At 41.3% G+C, this 27441-nt stretch overlaps 2 protein-coding genes across 3 annotated transcripts; one reads left to right on the top strand and one right to left on the bottom strand.

The window, feature by feature from the left end:
* Nucleotides 1-2068: 2068 nt before the first annotated feature.
* Nucleotides 2069-10233, bottom strand: LOC311333464 (cytoglobin-1-like). The gene is made up of 3 exons (XM_084463390.1): nt 9688-10233; nt 3077-3308; nt 2069-2669 (listed from the first exon to the last, which is right to left on the bottom strand). Exons 1-3 carry the CDS (start codon nt 9822-9824, stop codon nt 2463-2465), a joined length of 576 nt encoding a protein of 191 aa, XP_084319516.1. The 5' UTR covers nt 9825-10233; the 3' UTR covers nt 2069-2462.
* Nucleotides 10234-11623: 1390 nt separating this feature from the next.
* Nucleotides 11624-24716, top strand: prpsap1 (phosphoribosyl pyrophosphate synthetase-associated protein 1). 2 transcript variants are annotated; one of them, XM_084482645.1, is made up of 11 exons: nt 11624-12022; nt 12604-12656; nt 13574-13640; nt 13859-14031; nt 16931-17046; nt 17273-17328; nt 17937-18082; nt 19696-19737; nt 21811-21881; nt 22354-22500; nt 23684-24716. In XM_084482645.1, the coding sequence occupies exons 1-11, from the start codon at nt 11940-11942 to the stop codon at nt 23840-23842; spliced, it is 1113 nt and encodes a 370-aa protein (XP_084338771.1). In that variant the 5' UTR covers nt 11624-11939; the 3' UTR covers nt 23843-24716. The 2 variants fall into 2 exon arrangements, with proteins under 2 accessions (XP_084338771.1, XP_084338772.1); XM_084482646.1 differs by lacking the exon at nt 19696-19737.
* The last annotated feature ends 2725 nt before the right edge of the window (nt 24717-27441 follow it).

Below are 27441 nucleotides of genomic sequence, written 5' to 3'. Positions count from 1 at the left end.
GGTGGCATATTCCTCAGTGGGGTAATACCAGCTGTATATTTATTGCTAGTTTCACCCCATTCACCTTTACTCTTCACCATGGTAAGTCTGCCCTGAATAATGTGCTTGACGTCCAATAGTACGACATTTTGGGCCAGAGCGACAGCAACTTGTGCAACCTTCATGCCATTGTACACAAGCGCCAACTTCTCAGCACATTGTCCTTAAAGCAGATTTCACATTCCTATCTCTTCCTATGTCGAACTTCGAAGTTATATTATGTGACATGTCCTTATCTTAATGGTCCTGAGCCAAAACTTATGGCACTGATTTAGCTCCATTGGTATTATATTGGAATAAGTCACTATCTTACTTATTAACCCTATACTAAACAATATATATCAGAGCGATATATCACACATATCCTGCAAATCAGGATCTTCACACTTAATCAGATAGAGAAAATTGTATAAGGTCTACTTATTCCAGAAAGAAAGAGGCTAATTCACCTTCCGGCTTCATTACTCCGTTGCCCGACCGCAAGGTCAGGCTACCCAGGGTGTACCTGTCACACAAGGTGACGGAGGTGGAGCTGACTTGAGTTTGAGTAGAGATTAGACTTATCAGGACTTATGAATGCCCAGTAAACCTAGCAATATTGTAATAATATTGAGAGTTGCGCATCAACACCCAAAACACCCCAACACATACATAATATTAACACATCTTTTATCTTAAGAATTAGTTATGCTTATAGGCCCGGGCTGTGGCTCAAAGGCATGTGGGTTATAGGAAGCATTGCATTCTGTGACGCTAGGCTGGCAAACTCGGAATTACAGGTAGGAAATTCAGGTATAATTTCAGAGCTCAGACTTTACGTTAGTAACACCATTCAGATATGTTGGCCCTCATCGTCAATGGGTAAACAATTATTATAAAAGTGTTTTAAAACATAGTTTGAAGTGTTATTATGCAATGTGTAAATGTATTATATTTCACTTTCATGTATCCATATGGAGTTCAACAGCTGGAGTCGGAATCTCAGAGTTGAAACTACCTCAGTTCCAAGTTGTCTTGAACGCTGTATCAGTAGCTTGCACTTAAAAATGAGGCCCTTAAAAAAAAAAAAGTTTATGTTTTTATTTGTCTGTTTATACATACAATTGTTAAGAAAAGCCAATAAAGAACAGTTGTTGTACTGTATGTATACTGTATACTTTGTGTCAAATTCATAGAAATACATTCTGCGTTGAAGAGTGAAGAATTCATTAGCAACTGATAAAAAAACTAGGAATATTTCTATGGTATTTAGAACAAGATGACATTTAGAATTAGATCACATGGAGATTATATAAATTCTGTAGAAGGCACAACCCAGTTTGACATAATCATTGGCTTGCTGGTGGTTTGGGCATATTTCCTTTATATGGTTTAGTCCCTTTATATCTTTTAGTTCCTCTTTATACAGTTTCGTCATTTATAAAAACACAGACAATATCTGTGACAAACAAACTAACAGCCAATATCTGTTTAGTTTCTGAAAAAAATAAGCCATTTAGAACAAAAATTGTAAAAAAGCTGTTATATGTAAAATGTGAGATGGAGATCTTGACTGTAGCTTTAGTTTGTGTTAGGTTGTTAGATTGAGTAGGCTGGTCTCTAGCATGTGTTTAGCGCCGTGTTTAGCACTAGCCTCAATGTTTAGCACACTCACTCACTCACTCACTCACTCACACAGGTCCTCGTTGTCTAATATTGCTTATGATACAATTTCTTTCAACCACCACTTATTTAACCATTACATTATTTTCCCACCATTTCTAATAAGCTTGACTGTTGGCCCATCTTAGGGTCAACCTCTCAGCTGTATTAGGTCTTTAAGAACTGGATACACATTTGAACCAAACACTCAGAAGCTCAACATTGCTTTTTACCCCTTGCTTGTCATTTTGAGCCCATGAGTGCTCATTAGTAGTTCACTGAACGTGAGCATGCCCATTACTTATGGATGTATTATAATATTTCCTGGTCACCAAGTTGGACATGGTACCAGTCTGTCTTAAACTGTTTTAATCCAGGACCTGTACGCAGGACGCGTAATTATGACGAATATATTCTGAACTTGAATTAACAGTTTTCTGACTCAAACTAATTCTGTGGTCTGATGGATCAACGAGTAATAGACACACATTTCAACAAACGTGAAGCGCAGGGGTTTAAACAGTCACTAATTAAATTGAACTATTTATTGGAAAGTGTAGCCCAGTAGCCACTGCTGCACAGCTACCCTGTGTTGAATTGAACTGCTACGGAATTAAGTCACCAGTATGAACGAGGCCTTAGTACGGGGTATGGTGGTTCAGGTGCTTTGGCGCACATGCTCATTTTTGGTGTCGGGACGTCAATAATACAAAACTCAAAAAGTCTTCAGAAAGCCAGGAGAAGCGTGGTGGCCGTAGGGGCATAAGGGCTTGTGTTGATGACTAGCTGCTGCTGGAGGTGTCATCATGGTGGTGCTGCTGCTGGCCGTCCTGGTACCCAGGCCCGGGGGTCCAGCCCAGCTCGTCATACACGGCAGAGAGCTTCCAGCTCACGGTGGCCAGCAGCTTGGTCCACACGACCGCCACCTCCGCCGTCACCACCTCCGGGTACACCTCCGCAAGAACCTCCAGGATCACCCCACACAGGACCTGGGTGGAGGGGGGGGTCAGGGGAATGGAGAGAGAGAGAGAGAGAGAGAGAGAGAGAGAGAGAGAGAGAGAGAGAGAGAGAGAGAGAGAGAGAGAGAGAGAGAGAGAGAGAGAGAGAGAGAGAGAGAGAGAGAGAGAGAGAGAGAGAGAGAGAGAGAGAGAGAGAGGAATGTAGGGAGAGATGGAGACAAGGACTCAGAAGACAGAAAGAGAGGAATGTAGGGAGAGGTTGGTATTTAGCTGTAAATCTTCACCACTTTCTTTTCTGGACAACAGAGTGTGCGTATGCATGTTTATAAATCTGTCTTTTCTGTGTACATGAGCATGTTTATGTGTTTAAGTCAGTGTGTGGCATGTTTGTATGTTATACAGTGTGTGTGTGTGTGTGTGTGTGTGTGTGTTTGTACCTTGAAGTAGACAGGTTCCACGTTGTGTCTGATTGCATGTGCCTTGCCCACCATCTTCAGCACGGATGCCATCTTGTCATCGTCCTGGATGTTCTCCACCAGGGTGTTGATGGCGCTCATCACCCGCTGGGCGTGCTTCTTCAGCTGGGTGCTGCTCTCCAGCTCCAGGGGGTCGTCTATGTCCCGGAATTGGCTGAAGAAGCGCTTGGAGCTGGGTGAGTTCCTAAACAACCTGGGAGGAAGGGGTACAGGGATTGTCCAGCAGAATGCATCATGGGAAAGCATCATGATGGCAATTCTCCACAATATTTAGATATACTGTAAAATCCTAAATCACCTAAAATATACCATAACCAAGGTTATTAAATACGTTTTGCCACATCTTGCATGAGAAACGCTGTGGAAGTTTCAAACACAACAATGTCTCTCCATAATGACAAATCATTTCACGATAAATAACCTAACATTAACCAAAAAACATTACGACCACCAACATAATAACTAACATTCCAATGCTCCTATACTCCAAAAATGGAGGCGCTCATTGAAGATGTGACGTTGTGATGTAAAAGCCTCACGAATCAGAATGATTGACTTGCCAACAGCAACGTAGTGCAGTTCTTTCCCTCCATGCATTCCCATATAAACATAAAGGTAAAAGAAAACTATAGAATATTAGCAAAAAATGTATACTGTATAAAATATGTGATTATATACGTTTTCGTTCACTTGTCTAACCTGTAAAAAAAAAAAAAGCTGTGACCCTTGAGTTAGACAGACTATGAAGTACTATTGTTTATATCAAAGTTTGTATATAAAGAAACAAAATGTGTACGTAGAGAGAGAGAGAGAGAGAGAGAGAGAGAGAGAGAGAGAGAGAGAGAGAGAGAGAGAGAGAGAGAGAGAGAGAGAGAGAGAGAGAGAGAGAGAGAGAGAGAGAGAGAGAGAGAGAGAGAGAGAGAGAGAGAGAGAGAGAACTAGATTTACAACAGACATTAGAGTCTGTAGTTCACTAGGGTCATCATCCAGGAAAAACCCACATTATAAAAAAAGTTCTTTCCTCATTATACGTCCAAGATTTTGACAAGGAATGATGTGTTCCACTCAAAGATTGTAATTGAACCCTAAGAGATATAACATGTTTAGGGGTTTGTGGTTTAACTCTTAACCCAGGAAAGAGAGCATTTACAGCTGTTGGACCTGCATCTCACCGGTGTCCACCACAGGCCTGATAACCCTCCCCTGTGTAATTCTTCATCTACAAGATATCGTAAGTAAACACTGAATGTTGACATGGGAACACTGCATATTTTTCTCCCTTGTAATATTTAACTGTTGTGTTGTTTGTGCGGTCATGTATGTGTAAGCAGAGTGTAATCGTGTGTGTGGTTGTGGTGTGTGTGTGTGTGTGTGTGTGTGTGTGTGTGTGTGTGTGTGTGTGTGTGTGTGGTGTGGTATGTTTTGATGTGTGTGTAGTCTGTATGTTTGTATATGTGGTATGTCTATGGTGTGTGTATGGGTGATGTGTGTGTGTGTTTCTGTAAATGTGTGTATGTGTCAGTATGAATAAGCATGTTGACTTTGATAAAATAAAAATCATTATAGGAAGACATCTGTGATCTTTGAACACGCAGGTTCTGCAATAAACATTAAAGTATGAGCCAGTTAGAAATAATTCTTAGTAGATAATCTATCTCTGATAGCACGAGAAAGGAGTGGTAGCCTTCTGTCTAAACGTCTGGCTCTGATACTAAAACAATTCTCTTATCATTTTTTAAAATCACCACCTCTTTAGTGTCAGGCTTGGTATTCACAATGTGCAAACATTTTCATTTTAACATATTTAAAATATTTTTTGACAAAACTAAATCTTATTACATCATTATTTTGCTGTATCTACAATCAAATTAATTTGATCTACTCAGTGGACTCTCTTGTCTAGAACTCTTCTCTCAATCAGACTTTAGATTCATATGTCTATAGTCTGAGGGCAGACATGCTCAAATCTGGGTGAACCAACGTGACCACCAGCCTAAACAACAGAAAAGAATAAGACCAGAAACTTCCTATCTAAGCGTTCCCTTGTAGAGTGCCCCCCACCCACTTGTCGAAGAACAGCAACAAAGACACATATGTCATATTTCTGTCTGCCAGAATTAAATGGACAACATTCGATTTATTCTCACCGGATAATGCCATACTTTAAGATAGTTTTGTCATTAAAATGCATTTTCAAAACATTGCTCGAAAGAAATGTGCATTTTATTTTCCTAATTGTCGTTCAGTTAATGTTTGGGATATTTCATTTTTTAACGCTTTCTATCATTGCCATGGGGATTGATCTTCTACAACTAAAACTAGGCAGCTTGCATGTTTTTTCATTCAATCGTCTGTGTACTTGAGACCCTTTCATATAAAAGAGACCCAAGGCAGCATCCAGATCACCATGCAAAGATAGAAAACATTATATTAACTAACAAACCAAACATCAAAGACATCCGCAACAATTATGAAGATTATTTAAAAAATTGCAGATTTCTCGCTAGAAATGTGATCAAAATAAGAAAGTTTCATCCACTCACACGATTCAGTCAACGAGGGGGAGCTGTGAGTAAGAAGGTTTCTCAGGTGTGGTGTGTTGCGCTCTCTCAGAAGTTCTGCTCTAACAAGAACATTTTTTCAAAAACATGATTTTCCAAAAAAATCCTCACTTATTTAGAGTAAGGCTTGATGCCATTTGGTTTGTTTATTAAGCAATATACAAGCGTGCTACATCGTAATCTTAAAAACTGCTTAAAAATCTACATCAACAAATATAAATATATAATTTGCTTGTATACTGTACATATTGGAATTCATCTACTCAGCAGACTCTTTTTTTCCAAAATCAACCACATATGAGCGTAGGTCTGTAATGTAACTCTCATAGTAATGTCATTTACATAGCAAATTCAGGTTTCCGTGGTCCTAAGAATTGAGAGTGAAATCCTACAACATATGATTGGAAGACACAGGATTATCCTGTTCCAACTGTTTATCTAAATCGATGCAGATTCAAAATACCACAATCACATGAAATATCTCTTTTGAAGGTTCCAAAACAGTTCCAAAACGCTAGCATTACCCTTTAGTTTTAATCTGGATATAAAACATATTCATTGAATCTAATAATTTACTAGGCTTCTATTCCCTTGTGTGTTTGTCAGGGTCAAACTGTACAGGATGTCTCAGTTAGATATGCATTCTCCTGCCTCCACCCACACACCTGAGCAAACACACACATACCTTTGTGCAAAAGCACACACACACACACACACACACACACACACACACACAGACACACACACACACACACACACACACACACACACACACACACACACACACACACACACACACACACACACACACACACACACACACACACACACACACACAAACAAACAAACACACTCTCCTCTGAAGGGTAAACATCAGCGCAGACCTCCACACACCATGCCTCACACGAATTTGGGGCAAAAAACGTCCACTACTAGGGAAGAGAGGTCTCTCAGGAGGAACACACACACACTCACACATTGTTCACTTTCATCTCAGAGAGCATTTACGCATGTTCTAATAGGTCGGCTGTCGGCCTTCACCCAGTACAGAGGAATCATGGTGTTTAATCTCCCCTGCTGTAATTGGACGACCCGTGGGCGCATATAAATAGCCTCATTAGTATTTTATATAGTCATCAGGATCTACTTAATCCACACTTCTCTCTCTCTCTGTCTCTCTCTCTCGCTCTCTCTCTCTCTCTCTCTCTTTCTCTCTCTCTCACTGTCTCTCTCTCTCTCTCTATCTGTGAGCACCACGCCCAGCCCAGTCTGATTCTGTGTTACGGCCGGCCCAGGGGAACCAGCCAGTAACGCGGAAGTTGTCCCCTCGCTTCTAAGATTCCCCTCATATAAAGCCATCCAAACAGGGCTAAGGAATCATTGTTCATATCACAATGTCCCAAGGCACCAGGCACGCCAGTGGGGAAGATGATAATCGTGTGCAGATCTAATAACAGCACGTCCCTGAGAGTAAAAGCTTCCCCCACCTTACACTCACAACATGCATATGAAGCCAGACTCTCTTCTATTCAGAAAATAGCAGCCATTCTTAAGGGTGCTGCATTGGTCTTGCTGAGCCCCAGCTATGATTCACCATGGTTAAATTGACCATCATTCCTGAGATTCCTAAAGATAAATTAATGTATTGAAAGGAACTCCTTGTGCTATTACCTGGTCACCTGAAATTGATGGTGGCACTTAAGTCACTTAAGTCTTTATGGTAAAGGTCAAATAGGCAGAGAAAGATTTAGTTAAAACAACTGACTCAACCTGCTAAGCGATTATTAAGGAGGCATCAAAACCTGTAATGCAATCTTCTCCATAGACAGGCCTGGACACATTAGACCACACCCATCATCACTATTGTTCACAATTTCCCAATAGTGTGGAAGATGATAATTGTGTGCAGATCTAATAACAGCACGTCCCTGAGGACGTGAAAAAAAGCTTTCCCCACCTTACCCCACGTAGGTGTTGGAGGAAGATCCAGCTAACAATGGGTTGGTCCAAACTGTGTCCCAAAGGTTACAGTTGATGAGAATAAAAATACAGCTGCCCCAAACCTGCTTTTGACCTCAGCTATCAACCAGGGGTTTGGACCTGTGATTAGAACCAGAGATTTAGTTGTACAACTTGACTACGATTGTGGATCCAGATCCAGATGGAAGTGTTTAAAATGGAATGTGTTCAAAAGGCCTTGTGTTTGTTTTACGAGAGGAAGGTTGTTGAAGAAGGCTCCTCTAATTTGTGATTTAAAAATAAAGAGTAATAGACTAAAGTAAAAGAATAAAAATCATTCAAGAAACAAAAAACATATCCCAGCAGTGTCCATGTCAAGAAAGTAGTAAACATGTCTGACGCATGTTAAACAGATTCATAGCATGAGGTGACCTTTCCAAAAGCGCAACGATTTCTGGTGAAAGACCACGTACATGACATTGTGTTACATTTAGTCATTTGGTAGACAATCAGAGAATACAATCAACCTCAAGCAACTCCAAAGACTGTACAGACAAAGTACTGCAGGAGCATTTTTAACAGCTATAGCAATCAAACCAAGATATTTTATTTTTATATATATAATCTGTTATTAATGTGTGCTCTCGGTCTTGGTTGAGATTGGTTGTCACCCGCCACAACTGAAATGCTTTGCATTTTACAACTCATTGTACTACATTTTACCTTATTATACTTGCTCTTTATTCTGCCATGTAAGGCGCTTTGGGTCAACTCCTGTTGTATTTAAATGTGCTATATATAAATAAAAGTGACTTGACTTGACTTGACTTGCATTCTTGAACCTTTACAGACACTTTGTTCAAGGGCTGTGTTGTCTGGACAGCATGTTTTTGCTTGCCTTCCTGCTGCTCAGTTTAGTTTCCCAGTGCTTTGAATTGAATAGAATTGAAGAGTCTTTAATGTCCCCAAGGGGCAATTTGGTTTACAACATGTAGCCAGCTTTACCAGTGAGTTTGTGTTTGCTGTTGGCCAAGGAGAGATAGGCCTACCATATTCATAATAAGATGATGTTGTTAAATTCATCATTGTCTTCTTCTGGATCCGAAATGAATGGTCAGGCGTATCCCGTTTGTTGTGGTATCGCTTGTACCGCAAGTGTTTCCGGTATAGATTAATGCCATGTAATGCGGGGATCTGCACATCTACAGATCCCCAACTCCATGAATGGTCAAAACACATTTTTTTAAGCAAATAAAGTGTTCATCCAGATTTTCCATAGCACAGACACACTTGATTTTGGTTAACATTAGGTTCACACCTCACACATTCCATGATATTTTAAAGCTACTATCAACAATTTTCTCATGGTTCTCATGCATTCGGCGCTCTATAGCATGGCAAATCAAAACACAATACAATCAAAACCAAAAATGTCTGAATGCAGCGTTAATCTTTCTTGATCACATTTGATCTATTGCAAACATGTGGAAAAAAATGTGTCACTGATGCCAAAAGAAAAACTCTTTGTAGTTTTTTCTGTGGCCCACTGTATGTACAAATTAACCACTCTTTTTGGCTGTATGTGTTGTATCTGTCATTCAGATCGTATTATCTGAGTATTCAAGGAATATAAATTTAAAGGTAAACTAAAGGGAAAAAATGACAAAGGCCTACTATTTTACCCAATTCAATGACTTTTGCAAATGTAGCTGTGCTAAACTGTAAACAAAGTCTTTAGACGGGACTTGGTCTTGTCTTGATATAATTAAATAACAGCTGTGGTGAAGAAAGGCTTTTGCTGGGTGCTTGTAACTCTCCATGCTGCTGTGGTGCTAAATTCTCAGAAAAGCGATCCTACATATAATTTAGCCAAACCGACAAACACTCTGCAAGAATAAAATATACATAATATATAATATATATAATATATAATATAACATTACAACTTCAGTTTTTCCGTGTCCAACTCGTCAAGAACTAAATGTGAGGGTGAACAAAGGTCAGTGCTACGTAGCGGAGCCCAAGGGAAAGCAAAGGTAAGCCAATGATTACCTGAGCAAGATGGCCACACCCACTTCCTCAGAATTCAGGTAGACTTGAGCCCAGGTGTCCTGGATGATGACCTGCTCCCCTTCGCTCAGCGGGATTGGCACCTCCAATTCCTCCGCCTGCTCCCCAGCCCGGTCCATGTCAGAGGACAGGCGTGCACGGGAGCGCACGTGGTAGAGGTGAGGGTGCACGAGAGGGTGCACGTGGTGAAGGTTAGTGGGCTGATAAGAACAGACCCAAGAGTCCACCTAGCTTCTCAAACCCTAAGAATCCACCTAGCTTCTCCAACCCTATAGTTTTCTTTCTCTCGCTATCTCTCTCTTCCTCTCTCTCCCTCGCTCTCTCCTGTTCTTTCCTTATTCTTCCCTTCTTCTGCTGCTATGTTTTGTTCCTGAAGAGCTGGTATTTCTATCCACTCCCCTGTTCTCCTGAGAGAGATGGTGAGATGAGAGAGAGGGTAAGTGAGAGTAAATGGCAGAGCGAGTGAGTGAGAGAGACTGAGAGAGACAGTGAGAGAGAGAGGCAGCAGATGAGTGCAAGAGAGAGAGAGAGAGCGAGGGGACCACAATAAACCACACACTTGTGCAAGGAGGAGCCTCTGTGTTCACAGTTAAACATTCTCTCTCCCTCCCCTCTCTATTTCCCTATCTCCCTTTTCCCTCCCCTTCTCCCTCCTCCTCTCTATCTTTCACACCCCCCTGCCCAAATCTCTATACTAGCTATACTCTATACTACTACTATTTTGTAAATCATGATTAGAAAAAGTTTCAATTAAATCATATCCTTTAATCATTTATATACTAATACTAATAATAATAACACCATGCCGAATGTCAACATTAAAGATTAAACAACAATTAAAGAATAAATCACTGAAGACACTAAACATTTAAGATTCTGACATTTAAAAATCACTTATTTAACATTCATTCAAGTACAATTCAACCAACCATTTAAGGGTCAATCAATTCCAATTGGACTACGAGATGTGAACTGCTTCTAATTCACACAAATATTAAGATAATGACACTGGAACTAGTGCATTTATGAACCTTGAAATCCAATATTGGCTGTCCTCACAATTATCTAAATTGAGCAATTTCAAGCTGCCCCAGGAAATAGACATGTTTTGTATTTCATGTTTTGCGCTTACTTGTCTAGAATTCAATACTGCACAAGCACTTGTGTTGTTTTAGCCAACACCATAACCAAGAGACCAGTGATAGGGGCTGTCAAAATCTTCCATCAATCCTCATCTTCTTGGTGACTACCAGAGAATAAATAATAGATTAAAAACCTAAACGTTAACTTCATGCACATCTTTGAACACGTCACTGGTATTCATATACTGAGGCAACACAATTTGACATCTGAAAAACCTTTTTAGCTTATTCTGATTCATTAATGTTTCATTAGTCAAAGTCATTCATTCTCGTATCAGAAGCCCATATGAATGAGCGGATGCTAGTGTTTTACCTTTTGATTTACCCCTAACCTTACCAGAGTAGAAGGCAGTTATATTTACTTGGCTAGATGATAGGAGCAAGAAGCCTATACAAAATACAACTCGGTTGTCCTCACATTTATTTGGTCTGAAAAATCTTTAAAAACGTTTTTTTTAACCCTGTGAACATTTGCTGGTAATATCAATTTCCAACTGATCGTATGTGCATTATAAGGCCGTCTGTTTGCATACAGGACTTTCCAAATGTGGAAGAGAGATCCCGGACCACGGGGTCAGAAACACTATTCATTTTCTCACTTAACTTCTATACAAGTGTTCTTCCGTGGAACTCCCAGGGTACCAATCGTTTGTGTAGGAGGTTACGGAAAGAGGCGGAATGCTGTCCCCTACTGGACATTCACGGTTACTGCACCAGCAAAGATAAAACGCCCACACCATTGTCATACAAAAGCAATCCCGGGCTTCCGTATTTTTGCGATACATACACGCGTTTGTCATTCAGTGCAGATATTTATTTATATTTTACTTGCTGTCTAGCCAACATGTAACGGCTTTCAGTATTCAAAATATATATTCATTGTTGAGGAAAAATAACGCCAGTCCTCTACTGTACTTGGGAGCTAACGTCAGTGTCACGTTGGGAGTCATTTGAGTGGCTTGCTAGAGGGCTAACGCGTGTCAGCTATGCTACAGCAGCTAGTTGAATACAGCAACCATAGTGCTTAACTGGTTCATATTGCTGCTGTTTAATTTATTAGAGTTCCTCTACTGAACCACCGCAAGCCTCAACATGAATGTCGCCAAGAGCGGTTATCGTGTTTTCTCTGCAAACTCCACAGCCGCATGTACAGAACTGGCCAAGAAGATAACAGAGTAACGTTGAAATGTTTTTTCTATCATATCTAAGATGCTGAAAACATTTATATATACATATAGTCATCATGCCACTCGGGTGTTTCTATCATTTTTGGAAGGCTTAACTGTCATATTGTTTCATAAGTTTAAAGGGTATGCATATCTGCACCCTATTCATGTACTGCAACACATGTCTATAACATGGAACCTCAAGTCCCAGATAACTAAATGCAGGGCATTTAGTTATAACATTAACATTAACATGTAACATTATACTTGACCGCCTCTTATTTAAAAAATAATAATAATATATATATAGGGGACACTGTGCTGAGAAGTATAGTTTGGTTGCAATGCTGAACTACCACCCAACCACATTCTTTCATGAGTAGATAAGTGTAATCGGCCTGAAACCTATTTTTCCACAATAATGTCTATCAATCGCTCTATTCCATGACCCCACAGTTTAAAAACTTAACATACAGAATATGCATTTTCCCTTCCGGTTTTGAAATCATAGCATTGCCTTTGAGCTGCGACAATAAGGAATGTTCAAGTATTGGAAAGCAGCCGTTTACAACTTTATTTTCCCTACACAGGCGTCTGGGAGTCGAGTTGGGCAAGTCTGTCGTCTTTCAAGCATCGAATAGAGGTAAGCAAAAAATCATGTTAACTACTAAAAAATCTAAAGGATGTACTGAAACTGTTTACTACAAAACAAATAGGATAATCATGTTAATTGAATGGATGATGTATCATCCCACACAAAGCCAGATGGATAAATGTTTGAAAATCAGGCTTCAATTACATTTAGTTGTATTGTTTATCTGAAAGTGTATTTGTTCCTGGCCACTCTATGTGGGCAGGTTGTGAGTAGTTACCTGCAGTAAGTAGTGCTCTTGACAATGTGGCATTCCCAGGGTCGGGACGGAAGTTAATTAATCCCTCCCACAAACATAAACAACACCACTCACCACACACAGTCACATTGTTCATCGCTAAAGTAATGACATCATAAGCAAACCGTTTAAACTGTTTTTGATTGAGAAATATGCTCAATTGCCCCCGACCATGATAATGGGCAACTCATTTGCATCTTTCAGTCTGCAGTCTTTTGAAAGTATTAACTTATCTCATACTAAGCAAGGATATGAGGATGTCTTGAGTTGTTTTCTTGTATCATTCATGAAATCACTACTGGAGGCACTGCTGAATACATTGAAATTGTTGGAACGTTAGGCTGAGAGAAGGGCATGAGGTGTAGTGTTATCCCCTCTAGCGCAACGCTATCTATGCTCTTACTTCCTCTCTCGCCAATAGCACACATTTGGAGCACCCTGTTCAACAAAAGCTTGCTTTTGTCGTTTTTGTACAGTGCTGAATGATGGCTTTGTGTTTTTTTCTGTTTATTCAATCTTGTTATCACGTGTATGAATTCACTTTGTCGCTTTGGTTAACAGTCTCTGCAATTTTGACCCAATGCTAATGATAAAGGTCACATCAATAGCCTAGGTGGCAGGGCATTGACTCGAAAATGGGTTTACTGTGATTGGTTATTTGTTTCCTCAGAGACAAGAGTGGATGTGAAAGAATCTGTCCGTGGACAGACTATCTTCATCATTCAGACCATACCACGGTGGGTTACAACGATATACAATATATATGAAAACAACCACAAACTGCCCTTTAAGACATTTATCAGCATCATCCACAGCAAACCAAGTCACTGCAAACAATTTCCCAATGTTAACTTTATTTGTATAAGTATAAGTATAATTTGTCATCTATCTGTAACTGTCATAAACATTTGTGTAAATAAAGTCGCCTGTGTTTGACTTTCGTGTCCCATCACAGAGATGTGAACACGGCCATTATGGAGCTGCTAGTGATGGCGTACGCCCTGAAGACGTCCTGCGCTAAGAACATCATTGGCGTCATCCCGTACTTCCCCTACAGCAAGCAGTGCAAGATGAGGAAGAGGGGATCCATTGTGTGTAAACTGTTGGCCTCCATGTTGGCTAAAGCAGGTAGGCTATACCGGCTACTGAGATCATGGTCCATTAGATTACCATTTTGTTTGTTTATAATAGAATTTTGGGGATCACTTTACATTATTGTCCCTGTTTCGCTACAATTACGCAATTGTACTGAAATTGATATAATGAGCAATGGTACAAACAGTAGTTTACGTGTTTACATGGACACTTCTGTTCCGAATAGAAGTGGAAGAACAGCTCAATCGGAATAAAAAATGATCATATATACGCCTCAATCGGAATACAATTCTCTGATCGGAATAGAATTCTATGCGGAATAGAAGAGGTGGTGTAGTCCGCTATAATCGACATGTATACACTTATTCCGATTGGTTTGGGGTGGGTGCGGGTAACTTAGAGAGATGGCATCAGCAGCTGCAGTAGTTCGCAATTGGTCCGTCTGTACTTTTATGCAACCCGTACTTGCACTGTCAAGGAAAATGGCTTTTTTGCCTAATTCACGTCTGTGTATCACTCTGCAAGTAGTCCGGTAACTTAGTAGTCCGGCTGAATATTTCTCTGCTGATCAACACTACGAATGGTAACAAATAAATTGTCAAAAGACACACTGTGTGAAGTTATTTTTTCGTTTCGGCAAGTAGCCGTGTAATAATGTAGCCTATAGAACGTCGCCGGTTATTATCTAAAATAAGCCCCTTAAGGGAGAAGCAAGACACCTCCGCTTCAAGTCGGGGTCCGGTTCGCCCTGTCGGGGCCTACCGTAATTTCCCGCATATAGGCCGCTTCATGGATAAACCGCAAGCCTTGAATTTATGTATTTAAAAAAGCAGAATAAGCCGCACCCATATAGGCCACACAAGTTTCAAATGCGCTAATTATGTAATGAATAGGCATATAAAACCCTTCAGCCAAGTGATCACTGCAAATCGATGTTAAACTTGAACTTGCTTTTCCCCCCTTTAAGACCAACTAGGTCTACTGCTTGGCACGCATTATTTTTGTGCAGGAGAACGGTGAGAGCACATCAAACGCGCATAGCAGCTATGGACCTGTCTTTCTTTAGGCCTACTGTCTCCGAGTGCGTGTCGCTGTTTTAACACCTGACGAGGTGTTCACCAATGAGCTAGTTTACCATAATAAGACCGCCATACAAATCTGGAAAAAACAAATAAAGACAGCGAGGATGCAGGGAGTTCAGCAAGGCTACAGCTGAAGATCAAGGTAAATAGGTGCTGATTTATTTTAAACGTCAGCATTAGAGGAATTGACGTGTTCCCCGATGGACAAATTTAACGCACAACTGTGTGTTTATGCTGAGACTGCTTTGTTTTTTTCTTTTTTGAAATTATTGGAAGAGAGTCGAACTGACCTCGCCTGCTGTACCGTATATGTAATGTACTGTATATTGGTGAAACACCACTGCCAATGTGGCAGTGCCATGCACAACAGGGATTTATAAAGGTTACTGTACAGTGGCGGAGAATGCGTCAGGAGCTGAATCATCACTACGGTAGAGCTAAGAAGTTTCTACGAGTGCTTCAGACCAACCTTACCAACAAACGATACAAACAAAACCAACAAAATACATAAAAATGCCAAATAGTGATAACACGTCCATTAAGTCGCCGCCGGTCCAGATGTGTCAGGTGTGCGCGAGAGACAGAACGTTCGCTTACCACTTTTGGCCATATATACAGTACGTTCGGATTGCATGACAGGAATAGATCTATTCCAATTAGAAATCTAATCGGATCAGAAGTGTCCATGTAAACGCGGCTAGTGTCACTCCCTAGCATGGAACTGCTGATCTTAACATGCAGTTCTATAATGTTATTACATGCTTTTGTATTGCTTATTACAAATCGCTTAAGTACACTAAGTAGTTCACTGAACCTGTTGTAAAGTGTAACCCAATTTTAGTTCACTGCTTTATTTGTATTCACTTAAATGTTATTCCTGGCATTATTTTAATAGTAATTTATTTTGATTGCTCTTACGAGGGTTCGGAAAAAGTAGAGCAAAGATGCCGTGCGTCATAACCATGGGGATGATACACTCTCCCCTTTCCTAGAACAATCGGCTTGAATTTATTTTTATTTTTATCAGTGTTCAAATTCCACTTGAAATACTAAGACTTTTAAGTTGTCCCACTGGATGTTTTAAGTTCATAAAACATAACAAATTAGTGAAATAGGGGCAAAGTATTGTGGTGACTAGGGTGTACTGCTCCTAGCCCAAAGGTACTGAGTTCTATCCCTAAGTTCTGCAGCTTAACCTGTATGGGGCATTCTAGGGCAGGGCTGCCGGCTCCCCCATTGGGGTTAGGTTTACCTTCAAGCCTAACCTGTATTTGATTTCACTAGCAAGTCACTTCGTATGTAGCCCCTGCTACATGAAAACAGTATTGTAACAGTAAAGAGGTTTGTCTGAATACTTCGCACATCCGCAATGCAACAGTGACGCAAACAGTTTCCAGTTAGCCGAACATGCGTAACAAGGGGTCATTACGTCGAATGTACACTAGAGGGTGATTTATCAGACATCTATACAAGCAATGTGCCCAACAACTGTGGATAATAGAATAAATAAATAAAAAGTCAGGAGTATAACACATTTTTCCATTAAAAAAGCACGATTTCAACGTTTATTAGAATAAAAGCCATGCTTGGTAAGCTGTAGCCTACAACTCTGAGAGGTTGCGCACGCAGCCCCGCTGGTCAATTCAGCAATCGGTGATCTGCAAACATCTCTGTGGACGTTGCGTTGCTGTCCAGCCTTTTTGTTTCGATCGACACGTGTGATGTTGTTGCGGCCGCCTGGTTGTGGTTCTATAGTAGCTGCAGTTGCCCGAGCATGTGTAGGCCTGAATGATATTGTACATTAAAATGGTAAGCTTCATGTCTGATGTTCTCTCTGGTTCCGTCTTGAGGTTTAACTCACATCATCACCATGGACCTGCACCAGAAAGAGGTCCAGGGCTTCTTCAGCTTCCCGGTGGACAACCTGCGAGCTTCCCCCTTCCTGCTGCAGTACATCCAGGAAGAGGTGAGCCGCCTCCCTTCCATTTTTATGCATGAATCGGCAAGAAAATAGTTCTGGACAGCAAAAGCCCAAGGGTCTAATGTAATTTCATATGATAATATGAAAAAATAAAAAACAAAGTTTAAATGAAAAAGCATGGATAAAATATACAAGTGGCCATAACCATAAATAACCTAATAATAAATATCATATCAATCAAATGAATTATCTTAATTCCTTTCCCTCTCAGATTCCCGATTATCGAAACGCCATCATTGTGGCCAAGTCACCATCTGCAGCCAAACGGTAACCACCTCCGCACCCTTTTACTGTCGTGGATCCTGGACACACTGTTTAGCTTGGCATATCTAAGTATGGTGTACCTCCTATGATGGTCTAGGTCTTTTCCTCAAGTCAATAATTGACCACCCTCCCGCTACAAAGTTGACATTTGATGTAAATAGGGACAAAAGTCCTAATCTCATTGAAAAAGGTTGGGCTGTATCCATTGCAAATGTGGCCGGTGTAGGGGATTGTTGTTGACTCAGGGTGCAAAAGCTTTTCCTAAGGTGGGGCATTCTGTGCACACCCTCAGCTCTCAAGGTATTCCTAGGCCCCTCGCCCCTTCATTGATAATGAAATGGTATTAATCGTATTCTTAAACTGTATTTTATTGGTTTGTTTTATTCATATTATTGTTCAATACAGAAGAAGTCAAAGATTGAAAAATGTAACAAACGTTTTCACAAGGAAGTTATATTAACCATATCAATTTACCATTTTGGACAGTTTATTATTTAAAGCCGGTTTATGTTTTGATATTCTCTTAGTCTTTTAAAAAAATACGTGTCAAGTGTGTCGACACTTGTTGTCGATCACCTAGGTTAGATAAAGTTGTGTTTGACTGGTTCCAGAGCCCAGTCCTACGCCGAGCGGCTGCGCCTGGGCCTGGCCGTGATGCACGGGGAGGCCCAGTGTGCTGAGTCGGACATGGCTGACGGACGGCACTCTCCCCCCTGCATACGCAACCCCACCGGACACCCGGGGCTGGAGCTTCCTTGTGAGTACCCCTCCAGCCCCCGGTGGAGCCCCCCCTGCACCACCCCTTAGTGCTCACACATAGCCAGCACATAGACAGGCAGGCAGGGTCATCACCACCCCCCCTTAGTGCTCACACATAGCCAGCACATAGACAGGCAGGCAAGGTCATCACCACCCCCCCTTAGTGCTCACATATAGCCAGCACATAGACAGGCAGGCAGGGTCATCACCACCCCTTAGTGCTCACACATAGCCAGCACATAGACAGGCAGGCAAGGCCATCACCACCCCTTAGTGCTCACATATAGCCAGCACACAGACAGGCAGGCAGGGTCATCACCACCCCTTAGTGCTCACACATAGCCAGCACACAGACAGGCAGGCAAGGTCATCACTACAGCGAGTTTAAAACAGGGATGCCATGCAATGTGCTTTACTACTAAATATACAAAACATAAGATTGAAGAATGAAATAATACTAATCATTTTCATTTAATTTGTTTTAAGTTATAATTAATTATTTGCAATAAAGAGGGAAGCATTTTTTATATATATATATATATGACTTACAGATGAGACGTTTGTCATACCTGCATATAGACAGGTCTACCACTGTTCCACATAGTGGTAGACCACGTAGCATCTGACGTAGCATCTGTAGCAGCTTCTCTTAAAATAGGCCCTCACTTTTACAACTATTCCATACATAGCCTAAAATGGTGGCACTCAACCACCAAACCTTTTTTTATTCTGTTTATTTTTTTTGTTGTCTGTGCGCCTCCACTAATATTAATACATACTACGTGTTCTGACGCATCGAATAACTACAGAATAACAAGCATGTATTAACTCTGGAGACATCCCACTGCTACTAATGCTTATTCTACTAGTCCAGGCCCACAGGCGTACTAAAGTACTTAAAGTAGGCCTGCAGATTTATTATATATTGCAAAGTACACCTATTTTTTAAGCCCAACCACGAGGAGAGGAATATGAGAAAAAAGTTGACAGACCATTGCCCTTAATACAGATATTAGCTGTATGCAAACAAATAATTGGTTGAGAAAGGGACATGCAGATTAATATACCTAATCCAGGACGGATAGGGATCCTGTCCAATCAGAACCATGATCACTGGACCAGCGGTTTTCTTATTATCAAATGTATTATTAAATATTATAATTGTTATGACTGTTATTATTATATATTATATTTTTTACTAGAGTTGCAACCGACAACTCAAAAATCCTCCCATTCAAAACTTCCAATATTAAAGTTAATCAGTATCTGATTGAATTTTGAATTATTACTTCAAAGTTGCTCCAACATGAGATGAGATGTACTTTAATCCCAGATGGGAAATAAGGGCAACATTACTTTCGTTGTTAATGATTTAAAATTCAACTTGAAAGATGCCTCTGGCAAAAGGGTTTGCCTGCTAGATAAATAAACAGGCCGAAATGCAACCCAAGTGCTGGCTAATTAATTTGTGGCTGGTTAAAACGCCTCTATGTTGGGATGGGTGAGAGGATTTTCAGAGTCTTGAGTGTTCAGTTTTTTGTCTTTGCCATGTCAAGTGTTTTTTTTTCGTGTACTTGTGTTTTAATGTGGTGTTTATTTTGTTGGAAATAGCAGGCAAACAGCAGGCTCCGTTCCCTGGCATAGAGCTCCCAAGTATGACTGTAAACTTAATATACCTCCTACTGTGTCTATGAAATTAAATGATTCCTCTTGGAAGTGGTTCCACGGTACGTGCATGTACTGGATCAAAAGGTTTGGGTGCATCTTGTAAAACGGGCCGTATGGACTCTCACGGAAAGGGATGTGGCGACACTCAGACTGGGCTTTGTTGCTCTTTATTTTGTCAAGTACATACTTGTTATTCCACAATAACAGTAATGGGGGGATGGAATAACAACATTGATTGGGTTTATCAAATTACAGACTTATTTTTATTTTGGAAATGCCCAGCCTTTATTAATGTTGAAAAGGCCTCTGGGCGTGTGAAGTTGTAAACAAACTTGAGATGAGTTTATGTGCATTTTTGTATGTGTGTGTGTGTGTAAGAGCCTGAGCACAAACAATAGCCACAAACATTAATATAGTTGAATTGAACGGCATCAAATTGAATACTATCTCATTCATTTCCTAATTACCATTCGGAATCGGATTGCAAGTGACCGAGCACAGAAGCAGCTCTGTTGCCGCCACACCTTCCCGAGTCTCCACACCAATAATTCTACAAGATGACACGGAACCCTCTGATGTATCTTTTTCTTCAGACTCGGCCAATCATATGTGACCCTGGAACCATCGTGTTAATTCCCCTCTTCCTTCCCATCTCGCCAACATTCCTATCACGCTCCTCTTACCTTACTCGCTTTGACACCTTCCCTCCCTTGATTAACATCTGGCCTTCATTGTCGCATGTTGTGGTAATGCTAAACGCATGCTTTATGTGTTTGTTGTTTTGATAGTGTGCATTGAGAAACGTTGGAATCAGATCGAGGGGACACGGATGAGAATGAGGCGGCGGGGATGGGTTGACGTGCTGGTATGGTTGAGATAAACGCTGGTGAAGGCTGTTGGACAGCAGACTGGCTGCAGTGCACTTCTTGAGGCTGGCTTTGCTCACTGGTGCTGCGTGCGCTCTGGTCGTATGCAAACGCTTCTTTAGCCCTAAGCTCAAGGTGAGCATAGGGGACAGGTTTGAGTAAGGAAGTGGAAAGTGTCTGGTGTATATGCAACGCATGAAGCATGCTGACTAAATATTTGTTTAACTTATAATTAACTAACTTTTGTTATTAATAAGAATCCAATCTCGTTAGCTTCCTCTAAACAAATGACACTGTAGGGAACTCAAACTACTTTTTGATTGGCAAGAGTAATTCCACTGTTTCCCACCCTAATTTTGAAGTATTGAGAGTTTTAGTGTCTGTGTTTCTCTTTTGTCTTTCCTGGGAGCGTAGGAATATTTCAGTTTTTTGTTTTATTTTTTTATTTTCCTTTCATAAGAGAATAACATGAAAACATTCTTAGCACTTGACTGCAGCTAATAATACTTCCATGCCATTCCTAACGCGGATGCTTTAATCTGCAGTGTCGAACAATACCATGAGTACTTGCATTTCTTGGCATTGGTGGCCCCAGTGGGAATCGTACCCTTAACCCTGGTAGGGTCAATGATATGCTTTAGCAATTGACCAGTTTTTATTGCACCGATCCTGGCAAAGTGTGCGACAGCTTCCATTTTATGGTTAGTGCGTCTCTAGTACATACAGGAAGCGTATCGCTATTAACCCTGCCCACCACGGCACCTGGCCCCGACGGTGTGTGATGGAGGTGCTGTCGCAGTGTGCTCTGATTGGATGTGCTTAGTGTTAATCATGTGGCCTTGCATGGCATGTGTTGTGATGAGGTGAGGTGAGCGTTTTTTTTCTCTCTCTCTCCGAGCGTGGCCTATCCTGAGTGGTAGGTGGGGTAGAATGGGGGGAGGCAGGAGAAAAGACCACCTCTTCATTCCTGGGATTAGCAATCCAAAAAAACAGCCCAACTGAAATCACTCGCTAATCTGAGCTAATCTTCAACCGATTTTTTTTTTCACTTTTGATATTTAATACTTTTGGTTTCAACCCATTTTACCCTAATCTACCGGCTGAGACCAGTGTTGGATGGGCGTGGAGTGGATCCTTCGTGTCTCGGCTCGGCGGTCCGGATGCTAATCCACGTTTGTCTTCGTATCTCTAGTGATGATGGCCAAGGAGAAGCCTCCAATCACCGTGGTCGGAGACGTCGGCGGACGCATCGCCATCATCGTGGTAAGAGTCACGACTCCACCTCTTCTGCCAGCACGGCTACTCAGAACCTGAGCTCTATAAGCTCCGCCTGGCGGATAGCGAGGAGGTTTTCGGTCATGACACTCTACAAGGCAGTAATCTTTGCTTATAAATGCATGCAGTTTAGCAGAAATACATATGTTTTTTCGCACAAACATCGATACAGATTATTTATCTTCGGTCTGTCAGACGATGTACAATGACGGCCGATACTTGTGGTGTATTCCTAACCGTACGTGATCCGAAGTCGCTAAACTGAAATCCTGCAGGTATCACAACCCTTGAACTTATTATGGTGAATTTTTCAACCCACATTCAGCAAGGCCTTTTGAGGTGTGGTCAAAGCAAAACTCAACTCGCTTTTCTGGCTAAACGCAAATGCGAAGAGTGGACGTTTGAGGGGGGTGCGGCCGTGGCCCTCAGGACAACACTTTTAACCCCCTACACCCCACAGGATGACATCATAGACGACGTGGAAGACTTTGTGGCGGCGGCAGAGATCCTGAAGGAGCGTGGGGCGTATAAGATCTACATCATGGCCACCCACGGCCTGCTGTCTGGGGACGCCCCGCGCCTCATAGAGGAGTCCGCCATCGACGAGGTGAGCACATCTTTCCAAGGGGTTGAGGGAAATTACTTCTTTATTTCTCTCTGGAATAGATTTTTCTCTTCCCCCTGTTGATGAATGTAATGGTAATGACGCAAGCTTGATTTAACTAGCTTGTTAATGGTCATGATGACGTGTTCTCGACTTGATGAGGTATTGGTGATAGCATGACTTTTTCATGACTCCTTTTCTATTCCTTGTTTAGGTAATGTTAATTACCTCAATTACCAGTCAAGTTTGACTTGACTAGCTTTTTCCTAGTCATAACTAGGGTTGGGTACCGAGAACCGAGTGGTACCGGGGGAAACATGGTCGGTTCTTTTTTTTTGGACAGTTTATTATTTAAAGCCGGTTTATGTTTTGATATTCTCTTAGTCTTTTAAAAAAAATACGTGTCAAGTGTGTCGACACTTGTTGTCGATCACCTAGGTTAGATAAAGTTGTGTTTGACTGGTTCCAGAGCCCAGTCCTACGCCGAGCGGCTGCGCCTGGGCATTTTTTAATCAAAAAAATTAGTATCGATTTCGGAACCGTTTAGGAACCGGCATCGGTTTACAGGAATCGAAATAGAACCAGAATCGAAATATTTCAAACGATACCCAACCCTAGTCATAGCTGCTACCTGCTAAATTATGCTATTTATGGAATCTGTTTAACTTTAAAGTGATCGACAACATGATCTTAAAACGAAATATAACCCCAAAATATTTTAGTGAGATGTGTCCACCTCACACCTACCGAAAATGTTGTCAGGGAAAACCATATTAATATATATCTCAAAGTCTGATAATAAACTGAATTGGAGGGATGTGGTTGGAATCCCCCCCGCTGTTTTGCCTAGTTCACACTTCCTCAAACTCAGAAGGAACTGTAGCCACATTCAGCGTATGGTTTTTGTGTATGGTAGTGTATCGTATTTGGTCACCCATTTAGACACGCAGCCAGCTGGGAAAATACTCAACCCATTAAATTGGCTTGAAGGAATATAATAAAATCTATAGTCTGAAATGACGCGAGATTGCAATGGATCATCATTTTCATTTCATTTTCATTTTCATTTTCTGATGCTGAATGCACTCCTTGAAAAGCATAAACCTTCATGGCATAATGACGGGTATATTCCGGATTTGTGTTGTCCGTCACTTTAACATTATCCAACAACGCTATGGACCTCCAGGTGGTGGTGACCAACACCGTGCCCCACGAGGTGCAGAAGCTCCAGTGTCCCAAGATCAAGACGGTAGACGTCAGCATGATCCTGGCCGAGGCCATCCGCCGCATCAACAACGGAGAGTCCATGGCCTACCTGTTCCGCAACATCACCGTGGACGACTAGCCGAGACAGAAGGTAGCGGGAGGAAGGGGTGAGAGATGCAGGGGGAGCGAGGGGTGAGAGAGGGGGGGAGATGAGAGAGAAGGGGGGTGGGGGGGGGCGGGCTGATGAGAGAGTGGGTGACAGATGGGAGTGGGAGTAGACAACAGACAGAGGGATATGTAGAGAGGCAGAGCGTTGGAGACAGTGGGATGAAATGGGAACGGGAGAGACAGACAGCATAAAGAGACGGAGATGAAAGAGGGCAGAAAGAGGGAGTCTGGTAATGGCCAATGCACACTGTTGTCATGTTGCGTGTTCACTTCACCTCAAGATTAAAATGATCCAAGCTCTTAATGCTAACGTTAACCATGATGCACTTCCTGTCAATGGTCCAAATGGTCGAAACCAGCAACTGGATAGCTCTTAAGTAGAGAGGTTGGACAGTTTGTGATTTGCCGCCAAAGCCAAGCTTGTGAAAACCTGATTATAGCACTTGTAGAACGCTTTGTTTAATGTATTTTATTAATTTACTAGAGATTAATATGATTAATATGCTGTCTAATATTCAGCCTTGCTACTGAGTAATAACGGTTAAAGTAAAGTTGGTGTGATGTTTTGAAGACCATTTGGCTGTAGCTCCTGTGTGCCCCATATGTTTTTTGGGTTGTTTTTCTTTACCCTTGTGGTTCAGGGATGTGTCTATCACTGTGACTTCACTGAGAGAACTAGACTACTTTCGCGACAAGCAGGGTCCCTCCCCTGTTATATCCACTGAAACCAAATCCTGTTTATGCACCAAACTCTTTTCTCATTTTAGGATTTGCGTCATTTGGCACGTATGATTTGTGAGGATGTTTATCATGTGTGGCGTGAATAATAAACACATTTCGATGTTTTCACCGGCTCGTGGCTGAAATTGGTACTGAGCCGTTCTTGTACTGTAGTGATGTGTGTGTCGATATACTTGATTAAACAGTGGCTGCCAAAGCCAACAGTGAATTCATTCTCCTTTCAAGAATACATCAACAGTTGCATTTGTAAGGCTTTTATACATGGCTGCTTATCACTGTTTCTACCCCAGCCCAGTCTTTTGATTTGATTGTAATGTATGATATGAGCAATACAAAGGACTAGAGGCTAACGAATAAAAGCAACATTATTGTCATTTCCAATGTGATCCTCAATGGAAGTATATAGTATATAGCAACAATTAGAACATGCATCATTACTGGCAATACAATTGCAACTATTGTTTGATAGGATAACTAAAATATGAATGGGATTACCTACTAAAAGATATGTACAGTTTTACATTTGTCAAATAAATAGTGAACGGTAGTCTAGAAATTACATTTTTGACACTCACACTCTACTCCATAGAAAGCATTTTACCTGTGTTCGGAATGCCTGTTTGGACTGGAAAGCTTAATGTCTGAAAGGCTATTTGACATGTGTGGAATAGCCTTGTATGGATGTATTGATTCTACTATTATGTGTATCGGTCTGTAATATAAATGACTGAAAGATGAGTCGATAGCGTTTTGGTGTTGTGCTCTAAAAGCTCTTTGAAAGCTCTTTGAAAACAAATCAAATCTTTATTAAGTGATGAAGAAATTATCTACATATTGGAAAGTAATAATGAATTTGTTAAGTATTGTTTGAGAAGGGCAATACTAAATATCTTTTCAGGCCTGGTGGCGATCTAGATCCCTTGTACAATCCCCTCTGTACGCCGTTTGAAAATTATTATATTATTATATTGGCTTTGAAAATATAAAAACAGTAGGCAGCACACAGTAGGCCTACCAAAAATCCTTGTTTTATTATATCATTGTGTTCCTCAGTCAGTAAAGTGATCTGGGTTTTAAATGAGGCACACTTTCTGCCAATGCAGAAAGAAACAGACGATATAATACTTATCAACTAGGCTGTTACACTCTCATTAATAACGCTAGTATACCATGTAGAGAAATATTATATTTCTCCTATTTCTGCATTCCTCTAATTATATTATTAAGCCATCCATGTTCAACTCAACAAGTTGCCATGTGAATGTCAGCCAGTTTAGCCCAGTTGATACTCCAGCTGCAGTTTAGTGAAGCAGTGTTGAAGCAGTTCAGTACTCCGTAGCCACCATTCCACCTCGACATTGCCCCAGACCCTGTACTTGTTCCAAACATCTCAGAGGTTCAACTAAGCCTGAGGAGCTTCGACCAAGTCCAGGGGCAGAGACACTATGGGGCCGAACTGCAGAGAAACACACAGAAATATCGACGTCAAGCATGATCGTTGTGGCTTTTATACACTAGCAGACATGAGGAAACGCATAAAAGTTGTAAGAAATTGTCCAGATATCAAAAATAAAACAAATTTCACTTACTTCTTATTATCGGCAGGGTTGTGTCATAACAAGGTTTTCAATTCCAACCGAAAAGGTGCCTTATAGAAATATGCCTAACCCCTTCCTACTGTGTGGTATCTGACTAAATTGACAAGCCGCTTTGGATAAAAGCATATTTCGAACAAAAGAAAATACGAAAATGGTCTGCTAAATAACCAAATAGCAAACTAGCATGTTCTTTTAAGTTGAGCAGAAAAGGTCCTTGTCCAATACCTGAGCGTGTGGCGTGACATGTTGCCGTGTGTCTGTGGAGTGAAAGGAGTGTTTGAAATCAGGCGTGTGGCTAGGATGGTGGTGGCAGCTGTGAGTTAACCTCTGCAGAAAGAGGAAGCAGGCTCCTGACAAGCACAGGTCACTTCCCTCTCGGAGGTGAGAGTAACAATGCACCTTGTTGCTAAACATGGCTCCAGAGGGGAACCGTTACTGCCTGTCTGTCTGCCTTCAATTCCATCTGCCTGGGTGTCGGCCTCTCTTTGTCAACTGCTTCTAACTGGCATGGCGGGTCAATCAATCTGCCTCTCTTTTAGTCCATCTGTCGATTTGTCCGTCCATCTTGATTCATCTGACTTTTTCTGTCAGTCTCTGTCTGCTTGCATCGGTCCTCCCATGCCTGCCTGTCTGTCTGGCCCTGATTTCATTTGTCTCTGTGTTAATATTTAGTCTGTCCATCTGTCTCTCTTTGTTTGTCTGTCTGTCTTTTGGTCTCTGCTTGCTTCAATCCATCCTCGCTGTCTGTCTGACCTTGACTCATATGTCTGTGTTCATATTTTGTCCCTTCACCTTTGGCTCTATTTGTCTGTCTGTCCGTCTACAATAATCTCTCCTTGCGTGTATGTCAGTGTGCCTTACGTTTCTAATATTCCCCCTGTTTATATTTTCTGTTATACTGCTCTCTCTCTCTCTATCAGACTGTCTAACTTGTCCCTCTGCCTGTCGGTCTACGTATTTAGTATTGAAACCACCTCTATGTAAGTGTTGCCAATGTGTGGTGAACGGTGTATTGTGAGAGTCAACGCTGAGTGAAATAAAACATGTAGGTGTTGTGGTGGTTGGGGAGGGGTTGATTTTGAGGACTTAACGATGTTTATTCCGAGGTAAAAAGGCACTCAAGCTGATTCACAATCGCTTTATTTTTTATTTTAGCCACCACAGACCTTGCATGTCACGATAGTGCTAGATCTCTCTCCGTGTGTTGATAATTGTTCTCTCTGTTCCTTTG

Source organism: Micromesistius poutassou (genome assembly GCF_964030765.1).
Source record: "Micromesistius poutassou genome assembly, chromosome: 1".
Classification (NCBI taxonomy): Eukaryota; Metazoa; Chordata; class Actinopteri; order Gadiformes; family Gadidae; genus Micromesistius; species Micromesistius poutassou.
Note: the sequence above shows the minus strand (reverse complement) of the source record. Positions and strands in the feature narration are given on the sequence as shown.

What these genes read in the sequence shown, in the direction of transcription:
- LOC311333464 (XM_084463390.1), bottom strand. Translation starts at nt 9,824, where the DNA reads ATGGACCGGGCTGGGGAGCAGGCGGAGGAATTGGAGGTGCCAATCCCG. An exon ending in GGTGTGGCCATCTTGCTCAG is followed by an intron (nt 3,309 to 9,687) that starts GTAATCATTGGC and finishes CCTTCCTCCCAG; the next exon opens with GTTGTTTAGGAACTCACCCA. An exon ending in TGGAACCTGTCTACTTCAAG is followed by an intron (nt 2,670 to 3,076) that starts GTACAAACACAC and finishes CCCTCCACCCAG; the next exon opens with GTCCTGTGTGGGGTGATCCT.
- prpsap1 (XM_084482645.1), top strand. Translation starts at nt 11,940, where the DNA reads ATGAATGTCGCCAAGAGCGGTTATCGTGTTTTCTCTGCAAACTCCACA. An exon ending in CTGGCCAAGAAGATAACAGA is followed by an intron (nt 12,023 to 12,603) that starts GTAACGTTGAAA and finishes TTCCCTACACAG; the next exon opens with GCGTCTGGGAGTCGAGTTGG. An exon ending in TCACCATCTGCAGCCAAACG is followed by an intron (nt 17,329 to 17,936) that starts GTAACCACCTCC and finishes GACTGGTTCCAG; the next exon opens with AGCCCAGTCCTACGCCGAGC.